Source organism: Hemicordylus capensis, chromosome 15, assembly GCF_027244095.1.
Source record: "Hemicordylus capensis ecotype Gifberg chromosome 15, rHemCap1.1.pri, whole genome shotgun sequence".
Taxonomy (NCBI): Eukaryota; Metazoa; Chordata; class Lepidosauria; order Squamata; family Cordylidae; genus Hemicordylus; species Hemicordylus capensis.
In genome coordinates this window covers 18092484-18108428 of record NC_069671.1, presented here as the reverse complement: position 1 = coordinate 18108428, position 15945 = coordinate 18092484, and the positions used below count along the sequence as shown (strand labels likewise).

General features: G+C 48.0%; 1 protein-coding gene across 1 annotated transcript in view; it reads right to left on the bottom strand.

Moving 5' to 3' along the window:
• Nucleotides 1–2326: 2326 nt before the first annotated feature.
• TBX3 (T-box transcription factor 3) overlaps nucleotides 2327–15945 on the bottom strand; it is a 16786-nt gene continuing 3167 nt past the window's right edge. Inside the window, exons 3-7 of the mRNA XM_053279842.1 lie at nucleotides 14958–15104; nucleotides 11937–12013; nucleotides 8999–9156; nucleotides 6622–7331; nucleotides 2327–4251 (exon numbers count right to left, since the gene is read on the bottom strand). Coding sequence (XP_053135817.1) covers nucleotides 3811–4251; nucleotides 6622–7331; nucleotides 8999–9156; nucleotides 11937–12013; nucleotides 14958–15104 — 1533 coding nt within the window. The 3' untranslated portion in view covers nucleotides 2327–3810. The remainder of the gene's footprint in view (nucleotides 4252–6621; nucleotides 7332–8998; nucleotides 9157–11936; nucleotides 12014–14957; nucleotides 15105–15945) is intronic.

The window sequence follows — 15945 nt, the reverse complement described above, 5'->3', positions numbered from 1 at the left end:
ATATTTATTTACCGCTTTTCATCACAGTACTCCAAGCGGTTTACATACAACTAAAATAAAATAAAATAGTAAAGTAAAGTAAAAAGTAAAGTACAGTAAAATAAAGTTCTGTTCCGTTAGCTTTTCAAAATAACTTGTCAGCAACTTGGCATGAACATATTGAAACCAAAGTCTTAACATATGGGTTCTTGATTGAAAGCATGGAAGCCCCTTATGCGATGATATGATTAAAATAATGTGATAAAGTTATTACATAACGAGATAGGTGTGTGTGTGTGTGTGTGTGTGTGTGTGTGTGTGTGTGTATATATATATATATATATATATATATATATATATATATATATATATATATATATATATAAATGCAAGCCCCATTCTCCTTCACCCTGTCCCCAAAGGGCTCACAATCCAGAAGGGAACACAAGGGTAAACACACCAGCAGCAACAGCCACTGGATGGATGCTGGGCTGGGTTGGATAGGGCCAGTTGCTCTCCCCCTGTTAAATATGGCTTTTTTCAGCCTCTGTGCTGAGTTACTCTTTGCTTGGATGTTTACTTCCAAGTAAACATGCATCGGATCGGGCTGTAAAAAAACAACAACACACACGTGCGAGAGAGAAAAACACACTAAAACCAACAAAGAAGCCAGGAAAGGTCTGGAGAGCAGCACCCATCAGGAGGACTGGAGAGAGAGAGAGAGTTGGCTGTATACATCCAGCTTTCAGCAGCCGGGCTGGTGTTTATCTCCCTGTGACACAATTCAGAGACGGGCTGGGGAAGCAACAGGACAGAGCCGGGAAGTGAACTTTTTATAATATTTACAGCTGGCTCGGGTTGAATCGCCTCGCCGCGGCCGAGCGGGCCTTCGAGCCGCTTTTCTAAAAACAACCATTCATCAAGGCGCGCGGCCGAGCGGCTGGCCGGCCAACGGGGCCCCCGTCTTTGCGGGGCTTATCGGCTCCTTCCCTTCGCAAGATGACCTTCAAAGCCCCGGCGGCTCTCTCGCGGCCAGAGAGGCAGAGGCGGAATCCTGCTGGCTCCGGGCGCTTCAGTTCTGTGGCGGCGATTTGCGCGCCCTCCCCAATAAGATCCGCGCAGATCGCTTGCAGGAGGATAAAGGTTGCAATTTGCTTGGATTTCTTTCCAAAAATACCTTTGTATATTGACACTATTAACTGCCACCTTGTGAGCTGAATCTCTGTTGTCAATAATCCTTTTGTAACTCTTTCCCCCCTCTTTCATTCATATTATATACACACACACATATTATATATATATTATATTATATACACACACACACATATTATATATATTATATTATATTCATTCATTCGTGTATTGGTTAATACTATCCCATTCGTCTGTCCCCTCTCTCTCTCTCTCTCTCTCTCTCTCTCTCTCTCTCTCTCTCTCTCTCTCTCTCTCTCTCTCTCTCTCTCCTCTTCCCCATATCGATCCATCTGTATAGATAAAGCAATCAAATTCAGTTGGCATGACTCTCAAACATAATTATTGCCCAGGTGGGAATATAATTATTTTTCCATGTGGGACGTCCTCTAGCTACCCACTTTCCTAAAAGTTAATTCTGCTTGGACCCGGTGAAATGTACTTCTTTTTTAAAAGTGCATAATTGCGTTTGTATGTTCGTTACAATGGAACCTGCTTTTAATGAAGAGTTCCTGAGATCACTCCCACGAAAATAATTCACCTTTAAAATGGCTTTGATTGGTGGTGGATTTGGTGAGAGGTGGGAAACCTTTGATAGGAACACACACACACGCACGCACACACAGGATCTAGGGGCCATTATTTTCGGGGGAAGCAGCAATTATATAGGGTCCTTGCAGTTTCTACAGATTGTTCTTTTGCTCAGATGATCATACAGAGGGAGGACATACAGGCTTGGAAGATGGGAGTTAAATATTTCCACTCCAAACCTGGAAAGGTTCCCTCCAGGCGTAGCTCGTGAGGCCCAGAGAGATTTCAATTTTTTAAAAAATAATCAATTTCAATTATTTTTAAAGACACTTTTCTTGGCAGAGAAAGGGAGATGGAGAAAAACCCCTTAAGAACTTTTCAACAGTCCTCTAACTCAAAATATCCCCTTGTGTTTTCGTTTGACCAGCACCAGACTTTTAAGTGTGGAAAGGTGGACTCTTTTCAAACAGACAATATTTTAGACAACAGTCAAACCCATGAGAGGGGCTTTATATTGGCATCCGGGGAACAAAACTGGACATTATATAGATTTTTTAAATGGGTAAAAATTCCAGCTGCTTTTTAAAAAAAAAATTAAACAAACACACCCACTACAGAAGTGTACTGGTGTTTAATTCACATATTTATTTAACCATTTCTACTGATGGTGCTACCACTTTAGAATAAGGGAAAGATCAACAATGACACTATTGTACAATCCTTGTATCCTTTTATCATTATTTTTTGTCTGTTTGCATGCTTCCCCCCTCCCAAATAAAATAAAATAAAATAAAAATGACTTTTTGTCATGACGACATGGTGAACCAAAATAAAATATTACAGGTGTAAACACTATTTTTTTGTTTTGTTTTCCCTGATGGTTTTTGTTTGCTTTGCAAGCTTAAATTCTTTCCAGGGGATTCTTCTTTTGAAATGAAAATGACTGGAAAACCAGAAAGAAGACAGTCCTTATTTACAGACATATGTACAATATCAATAAATTAAAATTTAATTTTGAGTATTCATATGCCATGTATTTACAAGTTATCCATTAATTACATAAATACTTTGTCCATAGTGTCCACTTTTTATCCTCCTCCTCCTTATGTTTAAACCTTGGTATTGCATATGCAGTGAAAGGGAGGCCAAAGTTGTCAGCCCTTTAAGGGCACTATGGCCCTGATAAAACAGAACACAACAAAACAAAAAGAAAACCACCACCACCACCACCCCCATTCCAATAATAGTTTAAAAGGTTGCGGGTGGGGGGGCAGAAGTGGTGGTGGTGGTGGTGGTGGTGGTGGTGGGCCAAACGGAGATTTAAAAACAACTTCCCTGGGATTTTAAGCAAGCATTTGTAAAATAAATCCAACAGAAGTAGACTGACTAGAGGTACATGCAAAAACAGTCTATGGCAGTTGATAGACACATCACAGGAATATGAAAAGGGCACATTCACACAGACTGACAAGGGCCATGGTCAGAATCAATCTTTCTTTCTTTCTTTCTTTCTTTCTTTCTTTCTTTCTTTCTTTCTTTCTTTCTTTCTTTCTTTCTTTCTTTCCAACTGATATGCAAAATCATTTTTCTATTAAGGATTCTTTTTCTTTCTTTCTTTCTTTCTTTCTTTCTTTCTTTCTTTCTTTCTTTCTTTCTTTCTTTCTTTCTTTCTTCCTTCCTTCCTTCCTTCCTTCCTTCCTTCCTTCCTTCCTTCCTTCCTTTCTTTCCTTCCAACTGATATGCAAAGTCAATTCTCTATGAAGGTAGACAGATCATCACTTCTCTGTGTCTCCTCCTTTTGGGGGGGGCGCCCTTGTGTGCACAGCTTAGGAGACCTCCTGGCCTCTCCCGGCTGGCCACCCCCACCTCACCCCCTCCAGTGGACACCACAGTCTGGTTAATAGCAGCTTCTGACAGCAACGCCTCTGTCCAGTTCTCTCCCCCCTCCTTGTCTTCTCTTCCCACCCCAACCCACCCCCTACAACCTTTGCCGGAGAGAAGCCCCCTTCAGAGGGAGGGGGGAGACAGTGCGGAGTTCGAGCCAGTGGTCAGAAATGAGGAAAGTCCCGGGGGTCCCCGCCCCAGAGGGGGGAAGTGGGGGGGACCTGGCTAGGGCGACCCACTCCTGGCTCTGTCCTGCTTGGATTCCAGCCCGCTGACCAAGCGCTGGATGTTCTGCAGTTCACTGGTGGCCTCCTTGTCCGAGCAGAGCTTGGGGGACAGGGAGACGGAGCTGGAGGAGAGCGTGGAGGAGCGGCTGTTGAGGTCCGAGCTGGAGTCCAGGGCTGCCCCCGAGGCCGGGCTGGAGGTCTTGCCCTCCGCTGCCGCCCCGCTGACCATGGAGGGCAAGGCGGTGGTGAGCAGGCTGCTGCTGTCCGGTAAGGGCACCGGGATGGAGTAGGGGCTGTAGCGCAGGCGAGGGCGCACGGCGCTCAGGAAAGGGTGCCGGTGCATGGAGCTGCTGGCCGCCGCCGTGGAGGCTGCAGCTGCGGCAGCCATGTAGGTATACGGGTAGGGAAAGAGGCCTCCGAAGTGAGACATGGCCAAGCCCTGGAAGAGAAGCAGTGGTCAGTCAGTCAGCTGTGGGCAAGGAGGTGGTGGTGGTGGGGCAGGGTGGGCGGGTGGGCTCATCTGGGACTCAGGAGCCTGGCTTGGGGGGAGAGTGACAATGGGCTCCGCCCCCCCACCCCCGCCCCCCTTCTCCCCCACCACCCAGTGAAGACCAAAACACCATCACCACACAATCTCCCCTCTCAGGGCTGCTTCCCTATCGGACTACAACTCCCATCACCCCTGGCCACTGAGACTGGGGTTGATGGGAGTTGTAGTCCGACAGCAGCTGGTAGTCCCAAAGGGGTGCAACCCTGCACTAAATCTTCTGCAGACAATATCACAAGCTCTGCATGCACACAGACACTTCCATATACACACCCTCTCGGCATGGGTGCATTCCCATAGCTCAGAAATATCCCTCCCACACCCCACACATACACACCCTGCTATCTCAGGACTGCACAACTCCGGCCCAGCTCCCAAAAAGAGGTGTAGTGTAACCACATTGTGTAGTGGCTAGAGTGCTGGACTAGGATTCAGCCATGAGACTCGCTGGGTGACTCTGGGCCAGTCACTTCTCTCTCAGCCTAACCGACTTCACAGGGTTGTTGTGAGGAGAAACTCAAGTATGTAGTACACCACTCTGGGCTCCTGGGAGGAAGAGTGGGATATACAAATGTAAAAACAAAGAAATAAAGAAATAAATAAAACCATCCCTAGCCACCATGGCCAATAGGGATGATGGGATTTGTAGTCCAGCCACAACTGGGGTGGGGCGGGGAGGGCGACTTCAGCAATGCCTCCTGCAGAGGGCTGCTCTCTCTCTCTCTCTCTCTCTCTCTCTCGCAGAGTTGAGTCCTCCCATCAGGAGCCGGGCAGTGAGTTGGGGAGGTGGAAAGGGGAGGGGGGGCAAAGAGGAAGCTGTCACCCAGCCAGTGGGCCCCCTCCCTCAAGAAACATTGGTCGTCCTTCCCTTCCATCTGGGTTGTGCAGGGAATCACACACACAGGGATTTGGGAAACAGTCAAAAAGCACGCTGGGGCAAACCAACACACACACACACACACACACACGCACGCACGCAGCCCGGATCCACGTGGGGCGCAGAGCCAGTCCGAGAGGCCTTTCCCAGCCAGACTCCTTCCCTCTGGCTCCCACCCTGGCGCGCTGAGCGCGCAGTCTGAAGCCGAGGCGGGCCCCCGGCCAAGCCGAGGCTACTTTTAGATCCCCTTTCAATCATCCCTCTCGCAAGGTGCTGAGCACCCTGGGCTGCCATTCCAGCCGCGGGAGTCAACACCTCTCTTGAGCGAAGCGGGGAGGCGAATCCGCCTTGCCTTTCTCCCCCCCTTCCTCCCCACCCCACGCAGCTGGCAAAACTGAACTCTTGCCCGCCTATCTCCAGCCCTCTCGGTCCATGAGAACGGGGCCGGGCCTACACAAGTCTCCTCGAGAGCCATTCGATTAGAAGCATTTGCCTAGGCAATATGTCTAGGCTGCCCCCTTCTCTCTGCCTTCCCTAGACCAAGCAACTTCACATTCTGATGAATAACCATAGGCAGGGGGTAATGTATGGTTATTTGATTCTCTTCCAGAGTTGTTCAACATGCACACCCTTCAGAAATGAAACAGCATTACTTGTGCGAGTAGGGAAGGTCGACATTCACGCAGATCTTCCCCCAAGGAGCCAAATTCCCAGCCCTTCTCTCTACCACCAAAACATCCGTTCTAATAAATCTTTGCAGCGCTTGGGCAACTTTCTCCTGGGTAAGGGGGTGCAGGCAGAGGGAAAACTTGAGGGGGAGAAACATCTCACTCCATTATTTATTTATTTTTGCGGGGGGGGGCAGGAAATATTCTTTTTGGAGGGAGGGGAAGACATGGACTTCTCGGCTTGCGGGGAGTTCAGTTAAAGAGGGGGCACTCCACAAATGTTTGGGGGGGACCCGCACCCCTGCTCATGGGCGTCTAGGAAGGCCCATTTTGACCACGAAGTAAGGCGGGGGGGGGGAAGAGAGTATAAATGGGACAGCAAGCAGATCTTTCTTTAAGAGCCAGAAACATGCAGCGAAAAGGACAAGAGTGTTGATGGCACCAGAATTAAATTAACTTTATATTTTTAAAAAACTGCTTCAGTCTTGAACAAGTGACTTCTGGTTTAGGTTTGGAAAAGAAAGGACCCCCCCTCCACGCCACACACAAATATTTTCTAGCATCCCCCCACCCCTTATCTCTGTCCCCGGGGAAGGGAAAGGAGAGGCCATCCCGGCAAAGACACCCCCAGGGAGGCCCGACATTCCCAGACTCTGAGATCTCAGGGAGGGGAAGGGAGAGGGGTTTTTTTTTGGGGGGGGGCGCGCAAAAGAGTACCTGTGAGGCCAGGACGTGCTGCTGCAGATGGAAAGGCAGAGCCGCCGCCGCCGCCGCCCCGGAGAGTCCCTGCGCCGCCGCGGCCATCACGGTGCTGTCCAGCCCGGTCACTCCTGTCGAGGCCCCGGAGACGGTGGCCAGCAGAGGGCCCATCCCGGCCATGCTGGAGAAGGCGCCTCCCATGGCGAACTGGCTGGGGTGCAGCAGCAAGGGGTGCCCGTTCCCCAAGGGGCTGAAGAACTGCTGGCCGGCCAGGCCGGGCGGGAAAGCCAGGTTGGGCAAGTGGCCGGGGCCCAGGTGGCCGCCGGCGGAGGCGGGGCTGTCCGTCTGGACCGTCAGAGGGGCGAAGGGCTCCTTGGGCAGACCCCTGCAGTCCTCCCGCGGCGGGAGGCTTTTGACCTCCTCGCCTCCCGAGCTGCTGCGGGTGCTGGAGGAAATGGTGGCCGGGCTGTGCCGGGAGTCCGGGGCGGCCTTGGAGGTGCCCTCGCGGCTGCCTGCCGAGTCCGGGGGGAAGAGAGCCGCCTTGGAGGAAGAGGAGGGGTTCTTCTCCCGCGGGTCTCCTCCTCCTCCTCCTCCTCCAGCGGCTGAGGAGCTGCTGTGGGCGGCCAGAGGGGTGGTGGCGGTGGTGGTGGAGATTTTCCCGGAGTCGCTGGCCTCCGAGGGGTCCTCTTTGCTTTCCGAATCGCTCTCTCCATCCGTGAGGCACAAATCTAGGGGGAAATAGGGCGGGGTGGGGGGAGAGACAGAAAAAGCTGAGCGGAGGCCTCTAAGCAGTGTGGGACTGGGATGGAGAGAAGGTCTGGAAGGGCTCCAGCAGGTTTCTCATTAGTGCTTTTCAGCTGGGTCCAAAATCACACATCCACACACACCCACACCCAGCCTGCCTCTGCTTGGCCTGGAGTGCACACACCACTTTCCAAACTTATACTGAAAACTTTGGCCCAGTCCTCCTCACAGAAGTTGGTTGAGGCTGTCCCGCATCAGTCCGATCTGGGATTTCCAGCCTCTCTTAAATGCTCTCCCAGTACATAAGAAAATCCTAGCGATTGGGGGGAAAAATAGCCTGTGCTTCATGGAGAGGAGAGGGTTTCTTCCTTTAATTCCTTCGCCCACCAGCTTCATTTCTATCTCCTCGTGGTGCAGCATTAGATCCTGCTTCCATCCTCCGGAAGAAATACTAGATGGATCCTGAGGACCAGACCTCCCTCTTGTTTGCATTCCCAGAGGTGGGCTTTACACATAAGTAAGCCCATTTACTGCCTCTCTGCAGGCTTGCTTGTCTTCTGGTTTTATGAATAAAGTCCTCAAGGAAAGGCAGTGAGGTTGCAAGGGAAGGATAGTATTAATCTTACCGGGTGTATTTATTCCAGATTTTATTTAACAGCTGCCCTTGAAAGAGTTTGCTGTCTTTGAACACAAGAGAAGTTAGATGAAGTTCTGGCTTCTCTCTAGCCCTGGAAACAGTGCCTGCTGAACACACTTCAAAAATCCCCAAATCATTGAGTTTCTGTTTTCATGTTTTTAGACATTTGGCACACAGGGGCGGGCCAAAAACTTCTTATTAAATAGTCCTAGTAGTAGTAGAAGTAGGCAGCAGCATCCAGGCTAAATTAACCATGAGTTACTCATGACTCACTGATTTCAGTGGTGCGTAGTCATGACTGACTAGTCTGTTGATGCCCGATAATCAAAACTTTCATTTATCCTGCCCACAGGTCAAGTCCAAGGCTGCAATACTGTGTCTTTGAAATCCAACCCTATGCACATTTACTCTGAAGTAAGTCTCATTGATTCCAATGGTATTTACTCCCAAGTAAATGGGGCTTATTCCCAAGTACTCCAGATAGGCTGCTTAAATCCCAGCTCAAATATTCACGAAGAAAACAAGGTAGATACTTGACAGACAGATAGATAGATATTGCCATTTTTTTAAAACCAGGATTTAGCAGGACGACTTCTGCCAACTCTCCTCTGCAGTCAGATGGGATTTGAAGGGGGAAAGGAAGTTTGGAAAGAGACCTTTCCTTAATAAGAAAGTTCAGTATGAATATTAATGGAGTGGCTGCAAATTTGAACTCTTGCCCTGGTCTGTCTTTGCTCCCCTTCCTCAGGCAGGGCTGGCTGACTCCCATCAAAAGAAATATAGATACAAGGCGGAAAGGGGGGGGGAGTGGGATTTTAATGTCTGGAGTATTTTCAAGCAGATCCATTTTCAGAATCTCCACTCCCCCACCACCACCTTCAGCCATAGGCTGATTTTCCGCCAAGCTCCTTTCAACCCAAAGAGGACAGAAAAGGTAATAATTAAGCCTGAGGTTTAAAAAAAAAGAAAAGAGGTGAAGACCCCTTGCGGGAAGGAAAATAAAAATCACCTCACCTTTAAGATTAGAGGTGCCCACAGCAGAAACGGCAGGGGAGGTTGACTGAGCGAAGCATTTGAAAGCTGTCTGTTCACTTGAGGACTCATCTGAGGTTCCATTTTCCTTTTTCTGCCTCTCATCATAAACTCTCATGGACTGGAGAGTCAGTTGTTTCCTGGAGACAGATTGTGGATTAAAACTCCATGGTGTGGCGGTGTGTGTGTGTGTGTGTAATCTCTCTCTCTCTCTCTCTCTAACACACACACACACACACACACACACACACACACACACACACACACACTGATTACTTTAAATCAAATCACAAGGACTGAAACCAGTTTACATGTCCCACACTGGAGTTCCTTCCTATTTATGATTATTGTTGTTGTTGTTAGCAACTTTTCAACAAAAAAGCCATCTAACCCCACAATTGTTAATTTTAGTTATATGTTTTAATGAGTTCTCAAAGACCTGTGCATAGCAAGAGCAAGGAAAAGAGGGTTCCCTTCCCTGTCCCAGAGAGACAATCTAAAAAATAAAATAAAATCTGGAGCGGGGATAAATAGAGAGACATTTTTAGATTGTGAGCCCTTTGGGGACAGGGATCCATCTTATTTATTTGTCATTTTTCTGTGTAAACCGCCCTGAGCCATCTTTGGAAGGGCGGTATAGAAATCGAATAAATAAATAATAAATAAATAATAAATGTTACTACCTTGTTAAAGATAAGTGAGTCATCATCCCTTCAAAAGGAGCCTCTTGCCCAGTTAACAGGCATGTTTAAGAATGCAACGGAAGCACAATTAACTAAGCAGCAAGCCCACTGAATCCAGGAGGGCTTACTTTTGAGTAAGCATGTGGATGAATGAACTGAGTAAGCAGCTGAGTCTAAAAGGTTGGTTGATCACGAAGTTGACCTGGAACTGAAGTCCCTTTGATTGCCCAGAGCTTATGGCCAAGTCAGTGTGTTTTAAGAGCCCAGCGGCCTTGAGCTCCGGGTCCACGGCCTGTTTACTCCAGACTAGACCCGTAAAGGGTCAGCCGGGCTGCTGTGATCAAACAGCTTATGGGCCTCCTTTCCGTTTATTTCCACAGAAACAAGGCTGATTACTCTGGGAGGAAGAAGCTTCTAATTCACTGTTTGGCAAGGGCACCCAGTTCCCTGGAAGAGAGGACTCCTTTCAGGCAGATTGGAAACTTTTCCTGGTCATGTGCCGGGGAAGCAACTCCCAAGTTAAGAACTTCTTACTTGAAGGCGTTTTGATGGGGTCAAGCCAAGGATAGCCCTCTTCTCCCCCCTCCCAGTATATATAGACATCCTCCTGGTTGTAGAGGTGGATTCTGAACTCCCAACAGACCCCCATACTACCAATCCAGTCCAATATTTTTTAATCCTAGATGGAGCACCCCCATTCCCCCACAGATGAAAATCTGGGGCTGGTAAGCCGTGGAGACAAAATTAAATTAGCAAATCCTGAGTGATTTGCTATTTAAAAAGTTAGGGTGCTCCTGGGATATCTGGCCTATTAATAGTTGCTGGGAAATCATTTTATAAAACATTTTAAATGTAATATGTTCACAATCAGTTACAGTTTCCTTAAAAAAAAAACCATACAGAGAAAACTGAAAAATAATTTCTATCCTACTGGTTCCGCCTCTCTGCAGAACACCCCAGCCCAAAATCTATATCATGTATACATATGCATGACACAGTCCAGCAAATGTGAAGCCCTTGATTTCAACTGGAGAAGTTAGACACGAGTTCAAATCTCACCTACTGAAATAAAAGGTAATGAATGGATTTGGCCGAACTTATTTAGCTGAACTGAAATCAAAGGTGAAATCAGAATACTTAATATTGTTGGATTGTACCTCTTTCCCCTCAATCTGAAAATTATTCACATTGATCAAAACACAAAAATATTCACGTTTGAAGACAGCAAGACAAAATACATTTTTTGAAATTGCTGCTTCTACTACTATAGTAGTAGCAGCTACTGCTACTACAACTACAATTATATAACTACAACTACTAATGTCTCCAGTTAGGAATTCATCTTTACACTCCATCTGATTTTAATGTCATCTTTATTTCTATATGTATACTTTGTACTGAAGGCTAAATTGTGGGATCAGGTTAGTAAAATAAAATACATTTTTTCACTGCTGCTATAGTAGTAGCTACTACAATTACTACTACTATTACTGAGTCCAGGTAGGAAACCATCTTTACCAAAACTGATTGGTTCTGTTTTCTCTTCCACTTATACTTCATCTGATGTTAATGTCATCTTTCTTTCTAAATTTACACTTGATACTCAAGGCTAAAGCATGGGATCAGGCTAGCAAAATAAAATAAATGTGGAATCAGATTAGTAAAATATTTTCCCCACCCCACTGCTGCTGCTCCTATTACTGTGTCTAGCTAGGAAATCTCCTTGATCAAAGCTGATTAATTCTGTTTTCTTTTTCACTTACACTCCATCTGATTTTCACGCCATCTTTGTTTCTAAATCTACACTTGGTACTCAAGGCTAAAACACAGGATCAGGTTAGTGCAAAGTCTTATGTGAATAATTTGGAAGCTTTTAACAACTGCTGTCAGATATTCTCCACCCTTTTCTGCTCCACACTCCTCTTTTCATCAATGGTGAACATGCGTGCCAACCAATACTCATCCCTTTGCCAAAGACTTCTCCCTTGGGTGGCAAATAACATATCTTCTGGGCACTGAGAAACGTTTTGATTTGTTTTTGAAATAATAATCCTAGACAGTACTCAACCAGGCTAGAAGCCCCACTTGCCCCTCATCAAAACTAGAGATTTTAAAAACAGCAACAAAAAAACCACTCCTGGAAGGAAGGAAGAGGTTTTCCAGCTGACCTCTGGCCTGGCTTTACAGACCCACATAACCAGACTCAACAGGCACATAAGACAATGACACAGACTTACCGTTTCTCCCGTCTTCCATTTCCTGTGTCTCGAAAGCCTTTGGCAAAAGGGTTGTTGTCAATTTTTAATTGGGTTATCTGTTTAAAAAGAAGAAGGGAAATAACTTCTTAGTGTGGAGAAAGGAGTGTTGAAATCCATCCCCAGGTTACAAAACTGCCCTTGGGCCTAGAGGGCAAAGCGGTGGAACAGGAGGGACCTGGGTTCAAATCCTCACCAAGCTCTGGTAGGGTCAGTCGCACACTCTCAGTCTGAGCTACCTCAAAGGGCTGTTGTGAGGATAAAATAGTAGGGGGGTGGCACCCTGAGCTCCTCGGAAGGAGGAGTAACCAACATTTCATCGCCTTGAATATTAAGGCAGGAATATCTTCATGGACTTGGTCTGGCAAATTCAAGGTGCGGTCCAGAGGACAGTTCTCCTGCAAAAGGCTCCCTTGAAAGGAAAGGGTTCTGTGCAAGAGCAAGAGATCTTGTGCATTTAGGATGCCTCTTCAGAAGTCTGAAGCACACTGAGGTTGGCATGGTGACCTGTGAGGCCAGTTCCTCTGGGCTTGGGGAGGGAGTGCCCCTGAGCACGTACCGAAGGCCAGTTCGCCCCCCAGTTCCCCCTCAGTTGGGGCCAGTCAATTACAGGAATCGTTCCCCTCGGCTTTGCTAACCCCCCACCGAGGAATGAATGGAACGCACCGGCCCTGCTATCCATTAAAGTTATGTTTCAGTTTAAACTCTCTACCTGCCATAATTAAACCGCAAAGAACAGCGGTCACCCGCTTGCTATAATAAAATACTTAATGTAATTACCTTCCACAGCATGCCTGCCTGTATGTATAGGGCTGGGGGGGGCGGGGGGGGCGGCTCGCGTGGAATATTACTGTGCAAACACACTACAGCCTTTTCGCTGTCTCCCCCCCCCCACCTCGACCTTTGGAAGCCCTTTGAGATGACGACCAAACCATCTGCGCCCGGCTGACTTCATGCAAGTCTGTTTGGACACGATCCAGTGTAAGCCCAGCACTGGTTTTTTTTTTAAAGCTGCCATAGAAATCACTGAGAGAAAAGTACCTGCTTCGTCCTGAAATCAACGCTAGTTAAAACTGCGTATCTCTGGCTATGTTCAGACGACCCATTTTCTTCCTAGGCTTTGGTGGTGCCCCGGAAATGGAGACATATCCACCGACCTTACTCCCTTAGCCAATTCGGTTGTAGTCCAGGCACTCCTTAGGCACGCTTAACTGGAAGCAAGTCCCCCACTGGCTACAGTGAGATTTACTTGCGAGTAAATATGCATAGAATCCCGAGGCTCAGCTTCCTTTCTCCAGAAGGACTTCTGAGGCCGTGCAGAAATTCGGATGCAATAAAATATTCTAGTTTGCTGCGAGAAGATAGACGAGTTTGGGACTAGAATAATTACATTTATTCTTCTCATTTCCCCTCCCACGAGTTCTAGAGATTGGATTCTGATCTGTTAGTTGTTTCCAAATAGTTAAGGATTGGGGGGGGGGCGCGTAAAAGGAGAAAAAAGAACCCGCCTTCCTCTTTCGATTCAACGCACGCCTTTCTAGCTGGGGTCACTTCATTACTTTCCAATTGCACCGAAAGTGCGTAATGAATCCGACGCGGGCCGCCTAGGTGAGCTCTGGCAAAAGATCGCCCGATAATGCACGAGGCAGGGCCCTATGTTTCAATTACAAGGCCGGTTGACGCGCGATTTCACGGCAATAGACAGGCCCATTCGCCTTCCAAGGAGACTAGGCTGAGCCTCCAGAGAGAGTCAGCGAGAGCCAACCAGCGAGACCTCTACAGCGGGGCAAAAAAATATTTAAAAATAAAATAATAAATCCCCGGTAACCATTCTCAAGCGGCTTGTTCCGGAGTCACTTCGTCCTCTTGCCCGTGGGAGCATTCCAGAGCTTCTCCACAACAAGTAGCTAGTCCCTGGTAAGTTTCCTTCTCGTGGCTGGCCCAAACCGGGGTCTGAACGCACCAAAACCACAGCCAGAAGAAAAGAGAATCTGTCAAGAAGACCGGTGACCCCCCGCCCCCCCGGCCGCCACACTCACAAGTAAAACAAAGCAAAACACAACACAACACACACACCCGGAAAAACCCCCACCATCCTGTAGTCTCCCTGCAATGTTTTGCCTCCAACCTGAGCAGTGTCCCCAAAAGAGCTCAACTTTAGCATAAGCCTGGCCAGGAGTAGGAAGGATCACAGCCCCCCCCTCCCTCTCTCACACACACCCCTTTCCAAGCGCAGGCAGCCGAGGTTTCCCTCTTGCTATCCTGCCAAGTATTCTCCGTGTTGGAGTTCAAACTCCAGCCCTTCTAATTTACAGCGCTGAGGGAAAAAATAAATAAAAATAAAACAACCCAGAGCAGTGTGAGTCTCGGGAGCCCTTCGCCTTGAATTCATTACCATAAATTTCGCATTCACTTAGGCTCCTAAATGCACCACTCTGGTGGGCACAGCCTCCTGGAACCAGACGTGTCGATGATCACAGAGGAGGGGGCTTGCAAACCCCCCCGCCCCCAATCCAAGACTGGCGTGGCCTTTTCCGTTAAACGCTACTAGATGGATTCTCGGATACAAGAGAATTTTTCTCTTCCCCCCCCCCCCCCACACCGCAAATTAACGAAACTCACCCGTATAGGGAGGGGGAAAAATATATATAATAGGAAACAGACTTTCGTTGGGGGCCTAGATGGCAATATAGTTTAAAGGAGGGAGAGAATGCCAATGCCACGTGGTTAGTCTTTTCTGTCTCACGCACATTATGCACCAAACGGCGGCATCTACTCTGCCCATGCACACACACATGCTCAATAATGCACCGCTGTTCAATGCATTCTCTCTGGATCTAGAGTCCCCACAACCAGGAGGAGTTTAATCCCTCCCCCCCTTTTCAATTTTATTTTGCATAGGGCTTCAAGGAAGGTGGAGGGGAGGGGGGGGAAGGAGCCTCAACTTTGAGGTATTTCCTAAACCCATCCTGCACAATCACCCCTTCGGATGAATCCCCTTACCTTATCGTTCTGGTATGCAGTCACGGCGATGAATTCGGTCTCGGGAAACACATAGGTTCGGAAGGTGCTATAAGGCAGTTTCAGGATGTCGTTGGCCCGGACAATGTGGAATCGCGGCTGGTACTTGTGCATGGAGTTCAAGATGGTCTGCATTGTGGCACAGAGGAGCAGAGAGACCCAGTGTCAGACGGAAGCAACCAAGCACCAACACCCTGGGGGCTGAATGGAGCCAGCCTCTCGCCCCTCTTGCCTGCCTGCCCGCCCGCCTTCCGCCACTGCTCCAAAACCTTTGCTTGGGAACCTTTTGCCTTTTCCAGAAACCCGCCCGCCCCCGCACAAATACATCCCGCATCGATCTTAACTTCGCGGGAGTGTGTGTTGGGGAAAGTCTGGTCGGCCTCTCTGATCCCGTTCCGTCCAGGCCAGGAAAAGCCAGGCCTCTCACTCAGGAAGTACCCAAGATCCCCAAACGCCAGTTCGCAGAAAGGGATCATCTCCCCTCTCATCCTCGTTCTTCCAAAGGAAAGGAACAGCCAGAAGGGATGAGCTCATTTGGCTGCACGTATATCCCTGGATTGTTGGCCTGAAAGCAATTTCTCTCAGTAAAGAGAGTGTGCTGTGAACGGAGCCCTTGACTCTCTGAGACCAGCTTAGGAGTTTATTAAGTCGATCAGGAAATGAACCGGCTCAACTCCAAGCGGTTCATCTTCATTAAAGCTGCTTAGCTCTGGAACGGAGTTTCTGTCTACTGATTCACTTTCTCCTCGCCTTTTCGACCCACTTCCCACCCCTCTAACTATTTCCTGCAATTGTAATTGCCTAGTTCTTCTTTATTTCTTCATTAAAGAGCTACCAAATAAAGGCCAGATCAACTGTGATTAGAATTAACTTCCTTCCTTCCTTCCTTCCTTTCTCTCTCCCCCCCCCCATTTTAAACCTAATGTGGATCCTACCAGTGTCTACTGTTCGGAAGTTTGCTAATTCAGTT